Here is a 19,364-nt window from a genome sequence, read left to right as displayed (position 1 = left end):
CATGCAGCCTAGTTTTGAGATACATGACATAGAAGTTGTTTATCACCAATTAATTCAAAAATGACTTCTTTAAATTTGTGTAAAGTGAATGTAAGCATATGCTTATATTCTAACCTAAGTCATGTATCCCAAAACTAGGCTGCATGGACTTGGTTCACTTCAGCAGCTATGAAGCCCCCATTTATCAGTCCCATTTTAAGATGATAATAAACATTACGCAACTTACGCTTTGAGACAACTCGGTATTAGGTGACATTGCTTTTCCTTATCAGGCGGTCAAACTTAGAAAACAAAAATACTGGTGATTGTTTCAAAATCTTGACGCGGGCCGGATTAGACTTTCACGTGGGCCGGACCTGGCCCGCGGGCCGTAGTTTGCCCATGCTTAAAGTAGGGTGTTTGAAGAGTATGTAATAAGTCGGTGTATTTATGTGAATTTTGGCAGAGCATTAACAATTAATAGTGGCGATGTTTTCTGAAAAGAATTCACTCACCAAAGGCAATGATACGATGAAATTGTGAATGTTCGCCTTCTTGGCAGCCTCGATGATCTCTTCTTTGGAGACTTCTCGCGTGTTGTCACCATAAGCGATATTCTCCCCTATCGTCCTATCGAAAAGGTTAGGTTCTTGTGACACGATACCAAGATGCGATCTGAGAGACTTCAGTTTTATCTCCCTGAGATCTTCCCCGTCTATGCTTACAGAACCGGAATTCGGGTCGTAGAATCTTTCCAGCAATTGAATAACGGTTGATTTTCCGCAACCGCTAGATCCGACCAGGGCGACGGTCTTGCCTTGAAGGATGGTAAGGTCCAAACCCTTGAGAACTGGAACTGCTGGTCTTGTTGGGTACGAGAAGTATATTTGAGAGTAATCGATTGTACCATGTTTCTGTGAAATGAATAATTTAGAAGTATAAATAAAAATATATTTAAAAAATAATTCCAATAAATTGTTATGTAAGAAAAAGATAATGGGTAATATTCATAACTATCTGTATAGGCCAATCAGAATTGAAACTATTCAATAACCGGGACGGGGTTGATTCAGGTGAAACACAATGCAACAATTTACAGGATAATGGGGTAGTTTATAGTGGTCTCTCCGTGGCAACCGTGGGTGTACACGCCAAGCATTACCAGCGGAAAGACTTCGAGACCTCTGCCGATTGGTCTCGGTCAGCAGAGAGCCAAGCCACAGAAGTCTGCGGCCCTATTTATCAACTTTTCATCATGTGGACGGTCATGTGACCAAAATTGTATCCAAAAATTGGCTATTCTCGAATATTCTCCCAAGCAGAAATATTCTCGATGGCGGTTATCTCTTTATCGATAAAAGAAACTGTCGTTATCTGAAATCCACGTTGTTTATGCTGAATCCATCAAATCCACGGTGTTTTTGTGGACGGAAAAACAACGCCGAATGCAGAAAGACACTTTTTCTTTGTTTGAGATTATTATGGCGGATTACTGATGGAAATTTCAATTTTACGGAATTTGAATTTATTAATCAGGATTCTGAAAAATATTTCTAAAATGAAACGGAATATCTAAATTGAAATCTCCATCAGACGGTGTTGCATTGCTTCAACTGGAAAATTCAGGGACACGGACATTTAAAACGAGGCTTGATTTTTATATAAAACAATCAAGGTTACAAGGTCAAGAAGGCGAGGTATTTCATATTATGTTATCTCGCAGCAGAGTCAATTGAATGAAAGAAAAGTAGATCTGATATCGAATGCGCGCCGGATATTCGCCAGCCAGAACCAAGACTTTTACTTAGCGGACAATGGACATATTCAAAAGTTACTGGTAGGATGGGGTTCTCACACCAGCAAAGGAACTTACTCACAGTAGGGAAAGAACTAGGACAGGACTGGAGGGTAGGGATGTCTCTTCTTTCCTGTTTTCGGTGCTTCACGGGCTTTCGCTCCAGCAGAGCATTTAATTGGGATGCTTCTCACGGTGCTGCAGAACTAAAAATGAGATTAAAATGGTCCGGAATGTTTATGGTTTTCAACGATGTCTGAATACTGAATAGGTATTTAAAATGATAGTTATTAAAACTGAAAAGGAAAAAATCGCCGAATCATCCCAAGTTTTTCAGATCTTTGTTAAAAAAATTAAACTTTATAACAATAAGATTCTTCTCAGGAATGTTCCATTGATGTAACAAATCCAGAGACTTTATTACAATGTTTAAACTTCTTCATTGGTCCAAACAAAATAAAAAGATTATCCGCCTACTTTTTATAGCGTACTTAACAACTTAACTACGACCCAAGGGTATCGCATGCTGTTGAGCTAGAGTGGGGGTCAAAGTAAAACTCTCCGTAAACACCGCATTGCGATCATAAAGTAAGTCAAGGGGTCTGTTCTGTGATTGCGATTTGAACTGGTCACAGGTCATAATTTTGTATCCACTTATAAGCAACCAGTCTCAAGGCGGAATTGGGTATTAGAGGGTTAATTTTATTACTACGGCAGGACGAATGAGTTGATTTCACATTTTTCAATACGTTTTTTAACGGAATCCTATCTACATGAATCAAACGTATCAAATTTTTTACTAAAACATTGAAGAATCAGAGAAAAAAATGAAGGAACGGATACTTACCCACTGTTTTTCGTTTGCAGTTGGTACATCCGCAATTTTGGGTACTCTATTCAATAGTTTCAGGGCTTTTTGTGCAGCATTTATACCTTTCTGTAAATTGGGTGAAAATGAGAGAGCGTTGGCAATGGTCACTGTACCCATGATAAGCGCTTGTGAGACCCTAAAAACAAACTCAATAAATGTTTATACCGATTACAATATATTTTCAAAATCAGGTACCAAACGGTAACTAACAAAATTTTTACCAGAAAATCAGTTCAAATCATGTTTTTTTGCCTAACGATACATTTTTGAAAAGTTTATTCTTTGTACCTTTTATCCAAAACTTTAGTTAAGCATTTTGTTACAACGACGGTTTATTATTTCGCTATTTTACTTTCTTGATTACTTTTAAGGAGTGCTGTCGTCGGCTAAATATCTCCATCTCTTAAGTTACTCTTACCTTTTCATATTTGCATCCAGTGATAAGTGAACTTTTTTTTTTACTCGAGATAATTGAAATCCTCATCATTTCAAATTTTCTCTAATTTTACAATAGATCAAATTGATATCAAGTTTAACCAGAAATTTTGTATTCTTTCATTTTATCATTTACTTATTCACACGAGATATAGAATAAGCGATATTCGAAACTCACTTGTAGACATTGTCATAATCCATCCCATCCTTGATGAGATAGCCACCATAAAACATAGCTGTACCATATGCAAAAAATTGAATTCCCCTTGCAAAACCGAAAACAGCACTTTTGAAATGGCTATTCCTTAGCATTTTGCCCTGATGAGCAATTAGTTCTTTCATAAAGATGCCATGGAAAAGATCTTCAGCTCCTAATGATGCAACAGTCCTTACATTGCTCACAGCTTCCACAGCAACCTGGAATATATTTTTTTAAATTTCAGAAGTGATGATCATCTACCTTTTGAAAATAAATTTTTTATAGTTTGGACAGCGATATACCTAGACCTAGGGGGTATCGCAGATCTTGATTCATTGCGTTTTGAATAAACACGTAGAAATTCATTTCCTTACCTTGGTCGACTTCTCCAGAGATTTCATACTAGAGGAATTTTCTCTTCCCATGAGCCTATTCTGTAGAAATATAGCCAACAACATGAATGGTGTGAAGATCAGGGTTACTAGACCTAGCTGCCAAGAATAATAAACAGAAAGTCCTATTGAGAGAATTAGGGTAGCCAATGAATTGACTATGGTGCCGAGACGTTGTCCTGTGGCCTTGAAAAAAAATAAAAGTAAAAATGTAATTACAAATAATAACGTCCACAGTTTAATAATCAAATTTAAAGTCGCTTAAAGCTCCCTTTAGTGTCATTGTCAGTAGGGTTGAAGGAAGCTTCAAAATTAAAGGGACCTTAAGTTTGATTATTCAGTTGTAGAGCCTAACTTTTGTAAACCAGTTTGTTCTAGCTATCTACTGAATATCAAACGAAAGTGCCTGACGAATTTGCTTGCTTATCAATCTTCGGAAAGTTCAAAAAAAAAGAATCTAAATGTGCACCAAATTTTTCTATTATCTGGTCACAGAAATCTTTCGATTAGAGTTCGTCTAGAGGTAGGTATTCTCAAGTGAAAGTGAAAATATATTTTTTTTAAAAATGATCTCTAGAGTCATATCACTCGTTGATATAAATATCAACGTATGCTATGATCTGAATCGAACTAATCGAACATGAGCACTCAGGGTGCCAAAGAAAAAACCCGGTAAGAAAAGTAAGATATTGATGTAATACATTAGATACTGCAACGCGCATGTAATAGTTGGGGAGCCGACGATACTTGTACATACTCGAGCGTGTCAGATTTTCATACAGATGGTTAATCTCGGTGTTGGAGACGTGTTGACCCATTAATCTGACAAATGAGGGGGTCTTTTCTTAATCTGGCACTTTGAAGATGGTGAAAATGCATTTTTTTTTAATATCTCCTTTCCTGTACCTCTTACCGTTTTTGTATTCATTATGAAAGTTGTAGATAATAAAATTCTATGCAACTTCCGTCTGAAGCAATTTTGCCTATTCTTAACCGTTTTCGAGTTATAGGGCGATAAGGGCGAGGAGCTTAGTCACACATACGAAAGGCCAAGGTCAATGTAGAAACACAGGCTCATGTACATTTATCGCCATATATCTCAAAAACGTTTGAAAGTAGAAAAAATTGCGTGAGACAAAACTTGTAGGAAATGTTATGCTCTACAACTTTTATAATGAATGCGGAAACAATTTGAAGCCCAGGGAAGGAGGTATTTCACAAAAACTGATTTTTGTGATCTTTATGGCCAATTTTTATTGTTTCGGATTGCTGAAACTGTCAGATTATATTTTTTCCGTTATTCTTGAATCATTAGCTTCAAAATAAAAAAAAAACGCCAACGCGCTCGAGAATGTACACGTGACGTTTTTTTTTTGAAACTTTGGCGCCCACCCACATATTTTCGTCACGCTTAAATTGTCAGATTAAGAGAAGGTATACTTTTCAACATGTAATTAACCACGTATATCTTAATCTGACACGCTCGAGTATGTACAATGATCGGTTTTTTTACTGTTCTGTCCCCCTATATGCAGGTCTAATTTTAGGTACAGGTACACTACAGTGTCCAAGGTATCTCCCCTTGTATTAATCTGACACGCTCGAGTAAATCCCGAATTTCCCTCTTCGGCTCCCCAACTATAATGATTCAGATGAATTTCCGATCAACCTGAACGTTTTGTAAGTGCATCGGTAAGTTTCATATACTTACACCTTGTACTAAAGCTGCTTCACCTGCTAATTTTGCGCATAGAGCACCAACACCGTTTTCTTTCCTATCATACCATCCTATTTCCTGTTTCAGCATAGCCTTGAACATTTGACTTCGCAAACGCAGAGTGAGAAGTTCACCAGCATAACCGAAGAAATATATCTGGAAAAGATATAAGCAATATAGAGGATGAAATAATATATTGAGTAAGAATCTTACGCTTGTGAATGTTGATATTCCAACCACCACGCCAGCAGCTATGAAATAGTAGCAATATACGTTTGTTTCATCTCGTATTTTATCAGTTTCGGTACTGCTCAGTATCTGAAATAAGCTGTATTAGTATTCAATATCTATTTTCAAACAGAATCTCTAGACGTGTTTTATATGAATGCTTGTGAAGACAAATCTAGGTATATTCACTCGAGTTCATGTCTGCTTGAACTAGTGCACGTAGGTAATCTCCGATTTTCCGAAGTTTCAATTTTTTTCCATTGATTAAGTAATTAAAGCTATAACATAAAGATGTTTTTCTTATGAAAACAGTAGTTTAAAATGACTAAGGCGAATGTATGATATACACTGCGCAAAAAAATTAACGCACATTATGGAAATCTCAAATTTATTCTACAACTGAAGGTGTTCTCAATGATAATTATTTTTATCAGAATTATGCATGCATATGTTATCCACTTTCAACGGTTTTCTTCAATACAGATGTTTTTTTCCAGCAGGAATAAAAAAAGATGATATTATCAGATTTTGAATGTATTGGCTCCATTCTAAAATCAGTTGTTCTCGATCAATTCTAGTGATCAATAGTTTTTCTTCCGTTTGATTTTCTACACTCGATCGCTAGAAGGGTGGACATACACAAGAATTGCAGAAAGGTTTGGAGTTTCCTATACAAGAATGTCCAGAATGTTGCAGCGATTCAGGGAGACAGGTATGAATGTCCGATGACCAGGACAGGGTAGACCACGGGTAACAACTGCCATTCAAGAACGTTACTTGAGAGTTTCTTCGTTGAGACAACGGTTTGCAACCGCTCGCCTCCTTCAAATTCAGCTTGAGCATCTCATGAGGTGCAAATTAGCACTCAGACAATAAGAAATCGCCTCAGAGAATATGATTTAAGGCCTCGTGTCGCGGCAAGAGGCCCAGCTCTTACCCCAGATCATCGAAGGGCGCGTTTGGATTTTGAGAGAGAGCATATCCATTGGGAAGAGGCCGATTGGGAAAGAGTTCTCTTCACAGATGAGTCTAGATTCTGCCTCTACCATTGTGATCGACGTTCCCTTGTATACAGACGTCCACATGAAAGATATGCTCAGTGCAATTGCCTGAATACTACTGGTTTCGGGGGAGGATCGATTATGGTATGGGGTGGAATATCTTTGACTGCTCGCACAGACCTAGTGGTCGTTGATAATGGAGCTATGAATGCTGATAAGTATATAAGGAACATTCTTGAAGGGCATGTAGTGCCATTTGCCCCATACATTGGTGAAAATTTCATTTTTATGGACGATAATGCCAGACCCCATCGTGCGCGCATCGTTCAGGAGTACCTTGAAGAGGTTGAAGTCTCTCGAATGGAATGGCCAGCAAAAAGTCCAGATCTCAATCCGATTGAGCAGGTTTGGGACAACCTCAATAGAAGGCTGAGAAGTTCAGAAAATCATCCAGCTACTCTTAATGACTTAGGAATCCAACTCGGAGAAATCTGGGAAGGATTAGATCAGAACATTTTAAGATCACTCATTTTGAGTATGAACCGTCGTTGCCGAGCTGTAATAAACCCAAGGGGTGGAAATACCAAGTATTAAATCATTTATCAGCATTTCAGTATTTTGAGAATTGTTCATTTCTCTTCTTTCACATAAGATTCGGTGAAATCCTGAATTTTTATTCCATTTTGTGTCTTGTTTCATTCAAAACCTTCCCGAGAGAACATAAAAAATAAGTTATAAAGTCAATGTAGAGTTAAATTTCATTAAAATTGAGAATTTCTGAATGTGCGTTAATTTTTTTGCGCAGTGTATTTCGGAAACGGGAAAAAAATGGTGATTCTTTCTAAGTCATTTTAAATTTCTCTTTTCATACGAAAAAACACAACTTTATGTTATAGTATAGAAACGGAAATAATGACCAAAGTTGAAATTGCCCAAATTTCATGATTGAAATTGCCCAAATTTCATGATGACATTATAAGTCATTTTCCTCCATATCGTTGGTTGAAAAGTAGTTCATGTATCACCAATTTTGCCCACCCTGTACTTTCAGAATTTTGAGTTGAAAATGGTGTTAATCGTGTTAATGGTCCGGCAGTAAACATTTTAACTTTCGAAGAAAAAGATCTGAAGACCTTTTCAGGAAATTTTCAGAGTAGTTGTGGACCTGCTCGATGGTTTCGGAGTTATAGCATCATTGACACTTGCATACTAATTTTTAAGTAAAAGGTGTAATGTGCAATATTTCGTGTGGATGCAAAATTATAAAAAACTTCATTTTCGGATAATTCTGATATTTTAATATATGCTCACTTACTCCAACAATATCTCCAAAAAGTAACGCGAACAGTGTACTGGAGCAACCACTGATGATGGATGCGATACTAGCCATTGTTATTTGTAGCCATTCTGGTTTGTTCATTTTGATCACTTGAAGGAAGGATACAGATTCGATTTCATCGGATTCTTCTTCATCTGCGAACTGGAAATATAAAATGTGTTTATAAGGAGCGATGCAAAACTTTTTCATGCTTTCAAGTAGTTATTTAAGAAGCAGCCAGGTTACCTCTTCTAAGTATTTGCTTATTTCTACCAGTGGAACCTGTTATTATTGTTTTTGAGATTTTTTTCACCAGAATACGATTCGAAATTGGTAGGTTTTTATTTTCATTAGATCGTGATGAATGTAGCCGCTTCTTGACAATCTCAGGTAGGTGTTATGTGGAACATATGCTCCATTAACTTTTATAAAAGCTCGGTTGGCCAGAGCGGAGTAAGGTTGGCACTCACGAAATATCTTTAATGTCATCACGACGTCCTCAAAACTAATATTTATTGATATTATAAAAATGCTACTTTCACGTAGAACAGACAATACGAGGATGTATTGATATCTAGTTTGCCTAGACCAGTTCCATGCATAAAAAATATTGCGTTACCACAGCAAAGAACAATAACTCATTAGAAGTGTCAGTGTGAAGTTTGAGGTCAAAAAAGTAAACCAGAGTTTCGCAATATATTAAAAGAAAGAAGATGTCCACCGAAATTGTAAAGATCGAAAAATTGGAGTATCGAGCCATCATCATGTACCTGTATTTAAAGAGGTTTAGAGGTAAGCAGATTTACGAAGACAGATAGAATTGGGCTAAAACGGATATCTGAAGCACTGAATATTTCATACGAACGCGTTCATCATATAGCTCACGTCAATTTGGACATGAGAAAAATTGCTGCAAAATGGATCCCCAAATGTTTGAATGTTGACCAGAAAGCGTGCAAGGGTAGAAGCATAGCGTTTGATCTGTGCTCGATTTGAAAACGATATAGACTTCTCAAACCGAATTGTTACTATTGATGAGACTTGGGTACATTTCTACGATCCAAAAACAAAGCAACAATCGATGGAATGGCGACACTCTGGTTCTCCAAGACCTAAGATGTTTCGTGTCCAAAAATCTGCAGGAAAAGTTCTTGGTTCAGTTTTTTGGGATTGCCATGGAGTAATCATGATTAATTTTTTGGATATGGGTAGACAATAAACGGAGATTACTTTTCGACATTACTGACCACTCCACGGGAAAAAATTAAAGAGAAGAGACGTGGAAAGGTATCCAAAGGTGTTTTGTTTTTGCAGGACAACGTCCCTGCACACAAATCTCATGTTGCCATGCAAAAAAGTCGTGATTTAGGGTTTGAATTACTAGAACACCCCCCTTATTCACCAGATTTGGCTCCATCCGACTATCATCTCTTTCCTAAACTGAAAAAAATTTAAAAGATCGTAAATTATCTTCCAACGAGGAGGTAATAAAAGCTGTGGAGGTCTGGTTTGCAGAGCATGAAGAAACATTTTTCTTGAAAGGTCTAGGGACGTTGCAGGTTCGCTGTAATGAATGTATCCAGTTAAGAGGAGAATATGTTGAGTAATAAAATATTTTGACATTGACATTTTGTTTGGTTCTTTAGTAGGCTAAGAATTTCTCAATATATCCTCGTAAAGCGCTGATAAAAATAGAAAATGTTTTGACATTTTTATACTATGCAGTGTGGAAGGAAGGTGCCAAATTTTCATAGCCAACCGTGTGCTTTTATAAAAGCGAGTGGCGTATATAAATGAGGTTTTGAATATTAGATTTTATAGCAGTGCTTTAGAATCGGCCGTATACTCGTGACTACATCATGAAAGAAAGCACTTTTTTGGTCCAGGACAGAAAGAAAGAATGTTTTTTTCGATTGGAAACCTACCTTGCCATCATCTTCTGGATTGACGGAAACGGTGGATTTAAGTTCTCTGGCACTAATTAGTCTTCTTTTTGCGTTTTCCTCGTTTTCTTCATCTTTGTCTCTCTTGTCAACTACTTGATTCATAACCAAGTTGTAATATTCGCTTTCTAGAGCCATCAGTTCCTCATGCGTGCCTTGCTCTACAAGTACACCCTTGGACAACACAATTATTTTGTCTGCATTTCTGATTGTCGAGAGTCTGTGTGCTACGATTATTGTAGTCCTGCCTTTACTCGCCTGAAAAACGAAATTACCAGGTTTTATTGGAAATTTTCATTTCCGAATGGATTTTACATCAACACAGCCAAAGAATGAGGTACAATCTGAACAATATATCATGTTAAAAGTGAAAAGTCATTTTTCGGTTCTTTAACTAATTGATTCCTCTCTATCTCATAAGTCGTAAATTCTCGATAATTTTTTGAACTTCACAGTCTTGGACTTAATGTACAGAATAAAAATCAAGTCGCAAAATAGGACAAGGTTAAGTATTTTTCACTAATCGGAATACACCGCAGCATCATGTGATCCTCTTCAAGTTAGAGGCGCATTTTAAAGCTTTATTTGTTTCCCATACTTGTGCCTTACTTCACACTATACAGGGTGAGTCTTTGACATGTACAAACATATTAACAGTAGATTCTTGAGGTCAAAAGAAACACTTTTTTCCTTTGCCATTTTTTCTGAATCGGCTCGCTAGTTTTTCATTTATTTGATTAATCTTTTGCGTACACATGATATCACTGACGTCTTCCAGTTTTCTCATTATGACCATTACATACCATAAAAATACCAAAAATTCAAAGACCCCAACTGTTGAAACTAAGTTCAAAAACTAAAATGTATCTGTGAAATTTGAAAAATTAGAGACTTTGGCTGACTACAAACTCTTTTTAAAAGATTCACAGATGTTTACTGTCACAGTTATTCTGAAGGTAATTTTGAAAACAGCTCATTATGAAAACTTAAAATGACTATATCTTTTTATCAGGGCCGAATCGAAAAAAAATGGTATAGGTTAAAAGTGTTTCTTTTGACCTCAAGAATCTACTGTTAAAATATTTGTACGAGCCAAAGACTCACTCTGTATGTCTGCAAGATGTGGGTACTGTCTACAGTTGATTTTAGAACCTGAAATCTCTTTGATGAATTGGTGCAAGTTATAATTTTGCACACTGGCATTATTTTATCACATCCAAATCTAGTTTAACCAATGGAATTCACCATAACTCTATTCCGATGGAATTGTCACCTCATCCTAAACTTCAACGAATTAGCTCAAGCTGTTTCAACGCCAACTAGATGGAATATCATTTAGTTTAGGTACATCAGAGTCGGAAAAATCTACGAAAACTTGTGGGACATAAGACTCATACGTTGTATACTCACAGAATCTAGAGCTGCCTGCACTTTTGATTCACTGTCATTGTCTAGGGCTGATGTTGCCTCGTCCAAAAGTAGCAAACATGGATTTCTCACCAACGCTCTTGCTATTGCGATCCTCTGCTTCTGTCCTCCTGATAATTGGGCACCTCTTTCACCCACCACCGTTTTGAAACCAAAAGGAAGGGCAGAAATGAAGTCGTATGCGTTAGCCTTCTTGGTTGCTTCGACGATGTCTTCATGTGTAGCATCTCTATTTCCGTATCGAATGTTATCTTCAATTGTTGCGCCGAATAGTACTGGCTCTTGTCCTACCACAGCAATTTTTTGTCTGTACCAGGTCAGATCAAGGTCTTTTAGGTCGTGCCCATCAATTGAGATCTGAAAGTGGTATTTTTGTATTAGTTTTTTTTAATAAAAATACCTCCCAGCCAATTTTTTAATGGAAGATGAAGATTTTACATCTCTAAGTCAGTTCTATCAGACCAAAACTATACCTCACAAGTCTACAATATGGTATGTACGTACATAATTTCTTCAATCTTCAATCTGAATGGAAATAATGTAATTATCATTACATATTCATGATTTCTTCACTTAATTTGATTGCTTGGAATCAAAGTTTGCGCATATATTTGCATGACCATATTAGACTTGAAAGAAATGATATGTCACTCGACCTATATACAGGGTGTACCAAGTTCGAGGGCCTTTTAGGCGTTTCTGGAGAACTGGACCTATTTGAAATCTGAAATTTTTTTTTTATATTGTTCGACATTATCTACTCAGCTAAAATATTCTTGAAGCCTAAGCACTTTCAGTTATACAGGAAATGAAAGTAAATTTTTTTTACTTTTTTTTCCTGATATGATAGAATATTCAATTCTGAATATATTTCTGTTCAGTTCGTTGCATTGGTCCGAATGTTTTTCAAAATATTGAGGAAAAACTGAAAAAAGAGGAGATATGCGTATTCAGTATTATGTTCGATATTCCTATTCTAAATATCTCAAGCACAAACCGTTTTCACATTTTTGAAGTCGAAGAATGAGGGAATATTGTATGTACATTTCCTGAATTTCGAAAAACTTGCCACAGGGTGTTCCAAATGTTGTGTCAAAAATGGGTATAAAGATTTGCCCATAACTTTCGTTTTTCAAATTAGAACCTTAATTTTTTATGATTGCGTTGGGTTTTGCGAAGAAAAATAATGATAGTTGTTAATGCTCCTAAAATGAATAATTCCTGAGTTGTTCAGGATTTTCTGAATTTATATCGTACGTAAAGTAAAATTAATGAAATCTGTTTCATATCAATAATCCATAAATTCAGAAAATCCTAAATAACTCAGGAATTATTCATTTTAGGAGCATTAACATGTCAAAACACAATCATTATTTTTATTCGTAGAACCCAACTCAATCATAAAAAATTAGGGTTCCAATTTGAAAAACGATAGTTATGGGCAAATTTTTAACCCCATTTTTGACACAACATTTGGAACACCCTGTAGCAAGTGTTTCGAAATTCAGAAAATGTATAATATTCCAACATTCTTCGACTTCATAAATGCGAAAACGGTTTGTGCTTAAGATATTTAGAATAGGAATATCGAACATAATACTGAATACGCATATCTCCTTTTTTTTCAGTTTTTCCTCAATATTTTGAAAACCATTAGGACAAATGCAATGATTTGAACAGAAATATATTCTGAATTGAATATTCTATCATATCAGGAAAGAAAACAATTTACTTCCATTTCCTGTATAACTGAAAGTGCTTAGGATTCAAGAATATTTTAGCTCAGTAGATAATGTCGAACAATATCATAATCCAAATTTTCAGATTTCAAATAGGTCCAGTTCTCCAGAAACGTCTAATAGGCCCTCGAACTTGGAACACCCTGTATATTACTTATTCAGAAATTTGCTTTGGACGCTTTATGTACCAGGGTATGAAGTTATGAAATCCCTATCAAAACACACCTCTATCTTAACCAAAATATATGAGACTAGTTATAATAAACAGTTGAGACAACTTACGGCCGGTTTCATAATCAAACTTAAAGTCCCTTTAATTTTAAAGCTTCCTTCAATCCTACTAAAAAATGACAGTAAAGAAAGCTTTAAGGGCTTAAAGTGACGTTTAATTCGATTATGAAACTGGAAGTTATACAATGAAACTATCGAGCATTTTAAAAATTTATGACGATCATTCATTCAAATCGTAATTTACCTGTCCTGAAATTGGATCATAGAAGCGTTGGAGCATTTGAATACATGTCGATTTTCCACATCCGGAACTTCCAACCAAAGCTACAGTTTGTCCAGGTTTTATTTCCATATTTAAACCTGATAATATCTGAAAAAAATTAATAATTGATGACAATTTTTCTCCTAGTCCACATTAGTATTTTTACTTACCGGCACATCTTTTCTAGTAGGATAGTGAAACTTGACGTTTTTGAATTTTATTTCTGCTTTCATTGATTCCAATTTCTTTCCTTTATTGATCGATAGATTTATAACAGGGAGTGTGTCAATGATTGCGAATATTTTACCACCAGATGCCTTCGCTTTGGAAAATATCTCGATGTAAGTGGAAGCAAATCCGAAGTTCATCGATGAATTCATCACAGAGAAAAATACCTGAGTGAAGAAATCCGAAATTGAATTGTCATATTGAAATGGTCAATGTTGTAACAACAAACAACGAAAAATTCACTGAATTCACATAATATTGCTGATTTTCTTGGTCTACACTTTTTCCACAAGCAGTTTACCAGAAATCAGGCTAGAAAATTTGTTGTTTCTTGTGAAACTCCGGTCAAGGAGGATAGGCTGTTTTTGAAAAACATCACCAGACCTTGTCCGAACACGTGTAGTTCGTTGCAGAAGGGATATAAATAAATATAGAAAATATTGAAAAATTCATTCAATGGGCCTTTCAACACTGAAGCCTGCACTGGCGTTGGTTAAATAACTACAGGCAATTTTCAATTTATATTCAATTGGCTTACGTAAGAGTAAGAGTAAGTAAGAGTGAGAGTAAGTAAGAGTAAGAGTAAGTAAGAGTAAGAGTAAGAGTAAGAGTTAGTAAGAGTCAGAGTAAGTAAGAGTAAGAGTAGGTAAGAGCAAGAGTAAGTAAGAGCAAGAATAAGTAAGAGTAAGTGAGAGTAAGTAAAAGCAAGGGTGAGTAAGAGTAAGAGTAAGTAAGAGTAAGAGTAAGTAAGAGTAAGAGTAAGTAAGAGTAAGTAAGAGTAAGAGTAAGTAAGAGTAAGAGTAAGTAAGAGGAAGAGTAAGTAAGAGTAAGAGTAAGTAAGAGTAAGAGTAAGTAAGAGTAAGAGTAGGTAAGAGCAAGAGTAAGTAAGAGCAAGAGTAAGTAAGAGCAAGAGTAAGTAAGAGTAAGAGTAAGTAAGAGTAAGAGTAAGTAAGAGTAAGAGTAGGTAAGAGCAAGAGTAAGTAAGAGCAAGAGTAAGTAAGAGCAAGAGTAAGTAAGAGTGAGAGTAAGTAAGAGTAAGAGTAGGTAAGAGCAAGAATAAGTAAGAGTAAGTGAGAGTAAGTAAGAGCAAGGGTAAGTAAGAGTAAGAGTAAGTAAGAGTAAGAGTAAGTAAGAGTAAGAGTAGGTAAGAGCAAGAGTAATTAAGAGCAAGAGTAAGTAAGAGTAAGAGTAAGTAAGAGTAAGAGTGAGATTTTGAAATCTTGTGGAATAACTGTTTCACATTGAGTTTTGCACTAACCGTTATCATATTTCCTGGAGTGTAGGTTTTCTGCTCTTTATCGTCGATAACAAGTCCAACACCATACCAAAAAGCGAGGGCATAACTGCAATACATGAAGAACCAAAGCAAACCGAATCCAATTCCAGTCAGGGCACCACGGAATATGTTATTCTTCTTAGCAAAAATCAAATTTCCATCGTATCTTTCAATTTCTTTTTCTTGGCCGCCAAACGCCAAGACCGTTCTGACGGTGCCCAAAACTTCTTCAGCAATCGCCCCTGCGGAACCATAAGCGTCCGATTCTTTTTTTGCCAATTTTGTGGACAGCTGAAAGAGGTGTAAAATGCATATCATTAACTGAGTGAAGATATGTAAGATCAGAGTCATCGACAAAATACTTATTGAGAACAATATGGATAATCAACAAATAGAATTTATTGGTTATACATATACAGGGTGAGTCTTTGACTCGTACAAATATCTTAACAGTATATTCTTGAGGTCAAAAGAAACACAGAAACAAGTATTTTATTATATATTATTTTTTCCGAATCGGCTGGGTTTGAAAGACACTGGCTGTTAGTTCTATCTGACAAACGGTTTTATTATATAGTTTTTCATTTATCTGATTAATCTTTTTCGTACACAAGATATCACCCATGTCTTCCAGATTTCTCATTATGACCATTACGAACCTTAAAAATATCAAAAATTCTAGAACCCAACCCTTGAAACTAAATTGAACGCTATTTAATGAATACTCGGACGTTTTGTGAGATCAAAGTATTCTTTATATTATCTCGTACCAGGAAGTATTGATATCTAGTTAGCCTAGACCTGTTCCATGCATAAAATAAATATTGCGTTAACATAGCAACGAACAATAACTCATTAGAAGTATCAGTGTGGAGTTTGAGGTCAAAAAAGTAAACCAGAGTTACGTAATAAATTAAAAGGAAGAATATGTCAATAAATGTCAATAGTTATCCTAAGAATAAGACTTATCTATCGAATAAATTAAGTTATTCGCACGTGAAAGTACCGGGCCTAAGAGGAGAATATGTTGAGTAATAAATTATTTTGACATTAAAATTTTGGTTGGTTCTATTGTATGCTAAGAAATTTTCAATATATCCTCGTATAGTGTGCAGTTTTTGAGTAATTTAATGTTCAAAATTTAAAAAGTATATGTGGAAAATTGGGTACTTCGGCTGAATAAAACCCTGTTCAAAAGATCCACAGATGTGTAGTGTCACATATTTAGCTAGTTATTCTGAAGGTGATCTTATTTTTCCAGGGGTGGCACACCTCATTATGAAAATTCAAAATGGCTATATCTTTTTATTAGGGCCGAATCGGAAAAATGGTATAGAAAAAAAAGTGTAACTTTTGACATCAAGAATCTATTGTTAAAATATTTGTACGAATCAAAGACTCACCCTGTATTGACATCCCGAAATGACTATGTAGGAACGGTACACTTGTTAGAGTAAAGATAGATAAAAATTTGAAAAATATAGTCATCATAACTTCCAGAAGGATTGCATCATCGATTATCTCAATCGAATCGATTTTTGTGTGGAATATGAAACCTTTATTATAAAATTGAATCTCGCTTTCTGTGAAAATTGCACTCATATTTCTATTAAATCAAAATAGAAATAAGCACGATAATATTTTCTTCACTATTCATTCGAATCATTCGGTACCACAAGAATAGCTACATCTTAATAATTCCATCTAAGAGGACAAATAATAATCCGTGATATTTATGAAGCACATACAGTGAACATATTTTTATTATATGGATAGTTTTTTATGCCAATTGGAGGTTCTGATTTCTGATATAAATAAAAATGATACAGTATCATGGATTATTGAGATTGTTTTTAGAATTATGTTATTATTTAAATCACTGAAACTTACAACTGATACAATACTAATGCAAATCATGGATAGTGGGAGAGAAGTCAGGCAAACTAATGCTAACTCCCAACCTTTGAAGAAAGCCAAAGCCAGGGATGACACGCAAACAGCTTGCATGTAAAGAAACATGGGAATTTTTTCTCCTAAGCCTTCCTCTAATTTGTTCAGATCGCTAAAAATATAAAGGAATTAGAGATGAAGAATGAAAATAATAACAAAGCAACTTACTCGGACATCTTGGATGCAAAATCTCCTGTTTGATGTTGGTCATACCATGAAATATCTTGCTTCATTGCCTTCTCAGTATAACAGCTTCGTATTTTAAAAATCTATGAAAAAAGCAGCTTTATATATTTAGCAATCTTTTTTGTTCAATTGAAGATGAAAAGAAATACAAACAGTTGACCTGATAGAGCATACACAATTTGATAATAATATACAGAGCGATGCCCTTACTCGAAATGAATTCTGTAAATCAAAGACAGCTTTGTTGTTTTGAATATGCCCGATTAATATTTTAAATTTTTATTTTTATTTTTATTTATATTTTTATTTATATTTTTGATGTAAGATTTTATATATTATACAGCGTGTCCCAAAATTTAGATATGACGTAATTGATAATTTTTTTAAACGACGATCCTAATTTCTTATGACTATTCTTCAAGAATATATCAAGTAATTATCAAATTTTTATTAAAGACATTGAACAAATATCAACTTATTCGAAAGTATCTGACCAACCCAACTTATTTTTATTTAACTTTTTTGTTTAACAAGAAATGAAAAACATACATATCTACCTGTTGACATTGACATAAATTTGAACGACAAAAATGATAATTTGATTTTTGGTGAGCGAAGATATAGTGAATTAGGATTGCCATGGTCAGTTCTAAAATATAAACACTATACAGTGTATACAAAATTTGAGATATGACAATGACGTCCTGGATATTTTTTAAATGGCAATCCACGGAACCACAGTCTAAATTATAAAATTGATTCAAGAATTCCAAGAAATTACATCAAAATTCGAATGATTCAATAGGTACTTATTATCACCTATTCGATTAATCGAATGTTGATCTCTTATCTTATCACCCTTATTTTCCATGAAATATGATGTTTTGAATAGAATAATGCTAATTATATGTTTTCATCAGTAGTTGGAGAGCCCAAGAGGTATACTCGGGATTTACTCGAGCGAATGATACCTCGGACCCTGTAAAGTACCTCATCTACCAAAAATTACACTTATTGTATATAGGAGAAAATGTCTACAACAGCCTATCAGAATAGTAAAAAAACGATCATTGTACATACTCGAACGTGTCAGATTAAGATTTAAGTGTTGAGAAGTATATATTCTCTTAATCTGACAATTTAAACGTGACAAAATGTGTCACGTGTACATTCTCAAGCGAGATGGCCTTTTTCTTAATTTGAAGCTAATGATAAAAGAATAACGGAAAGAATATGTACCTGATCTGACAGTTTCAACAAGCCGAAACAATAAAAATTGGCCATAAAGTTCACAAAAATCAGTTTTTTTGAATTCTCTCCTCTCCTGGGCTTCGAATTGTTCTCGCTTTTATTATAAAAGTTCTAGAGCATAACATTTAAAAAAAAAATTTGTCCGAAGCCATTCTTTCTGCCTTTGAACGTTTTTGAGATAAATGGCAACGAATGTACATTAGATTGGATGTCTACATTGACTTTGGCCTTTTGCATGTGTGGCAAAGGTCCTCGCCCTCTAACTCGAAAACGGCTAAGAGTATGTAAAATTGCTTCAGACAAAAGTTGTATAGAATTTTATTATCTACAACTTTCATAATGAATACAGAAACGATTAGAGGTACAGGAAGGGAGATATTAAAAAAATGCCATTTTCAACTCTTCCTTACGGCCAGTCCCACTACGCAAACTGTCAGATTAACATCAATTTATGATCAGAGACACGTGAAGCATATTCATTATCTTAAGCTGACACGCTCGAGTATGTACACCTGACCACCTTCTTTTCCTACTACCTTCTGATCTTCAAAATCCTCGAGTAAATCCCGATTTAGCATCGTGATCTCCCCAACTAACAGTATTAGTATTCGCCAATCACTAACCTGTCTTAACGATGTATAGCAGAAAGTCTCCATTGAGATATAACCCAGAATCAGCATAGCAAATCCGATACACCCCATCTGGATTGCGAACAGTTTGATATCGTCTAAAAATTTGTCAGTTGCCGCATCCGCACTGCTGGGATCACTTCTTTTCCTTACGTATTCGATAATATTTTCTGTGAGATCTCCGTAAAATAAATTATTCAAAGGTTGTACTCCGGCCATTGCGATGGTGGCTACAATACCAATTATTAATAGAAATTTGTCCATCATAGTTGAATATCGGAACTGAAAAATAAAAAACGATGAAGA

General features: G+C 35.2%; 1 protein-coding gene across 1 annotated transcript in view; it reads right to left on the bottom strand.

Moving 5' to 3' along the window:
- LOC123322801 (ATP-dependent translocase ABCB1) overlaps nt 1-19,364 on the bottom strand; it is a 24,122-nt gene extending 4,758 nt beyond the window's left edge. Inside the window, exons 1-15 of the mRNA XM_044910821.1 lie at nt 19,053-19,364; nt 17,161-17,261; nt 16,933-17,104; nt 15,025-15,333; nt 13,709-13,933; nt 13,521-13,646; nt 11,289-11,663; nt 9,861-10,136; nt 7,933-8,097; nt 5,602-5,706; nt 5,383-5,544; nt 3,654-3,857; nt 3,259-3,497; nt 2,622-2,781; nt 495-893 (exon numbers count right to left, since the gene is read on the bottom strand). Of these exons, the coding sequence (XP_044766756.1) occupies nt 495-893; nt 2,622-2,781; nt 3,259-3,497; nt 3,654-3,857; nt 5,383-5,544; nt 5,602-5,706; nt 7,933-8,097; nt 9,861-10,136; nt 11,289-11,663; nt 13,521-13,646; nt 13,709-13,933; nt 15,025-15,333; nt 16,933-17,104; nt 17,161-17,261; nt 19,053-19,325 (3,291 nt within the window). The 5' untranslated portion in view covers nt 19,326-19,364. The remainder of the gene's footprint in view (nt 1-494; nt 894-2,621; nt 2,782-3,258; nt 3,498-3,653; nt 3,858-5,382; nt 5,545-5,601; nt 5,707-7,932; nt 8,098-9,860; nt 10,137-11,288; nt 11,664-13,520; nt 13,647-13,708; nt 13,934-15,024; nt 15,334-16,932; nt 17,105-17,160; nt 17,262-19,052) is intronic.

Source organism: Coccinella septempunctata, chromosome 1 (genome assembly GCF_907165205.1).
Source record: "Coccinella septempunctata chromosome 1, icCocSept1.1, whole genome shotgun sequence".
Taxonomy (NCBI): Eukaryota; Metazoa; Arthropoda; class Insecta; order Coleoptera; family Coccinellidae; genus Coccinella; species Coccinella septempunctata.
This window is presented reverse-complemented; position numbering and strand designations above follow the sequence as displayed.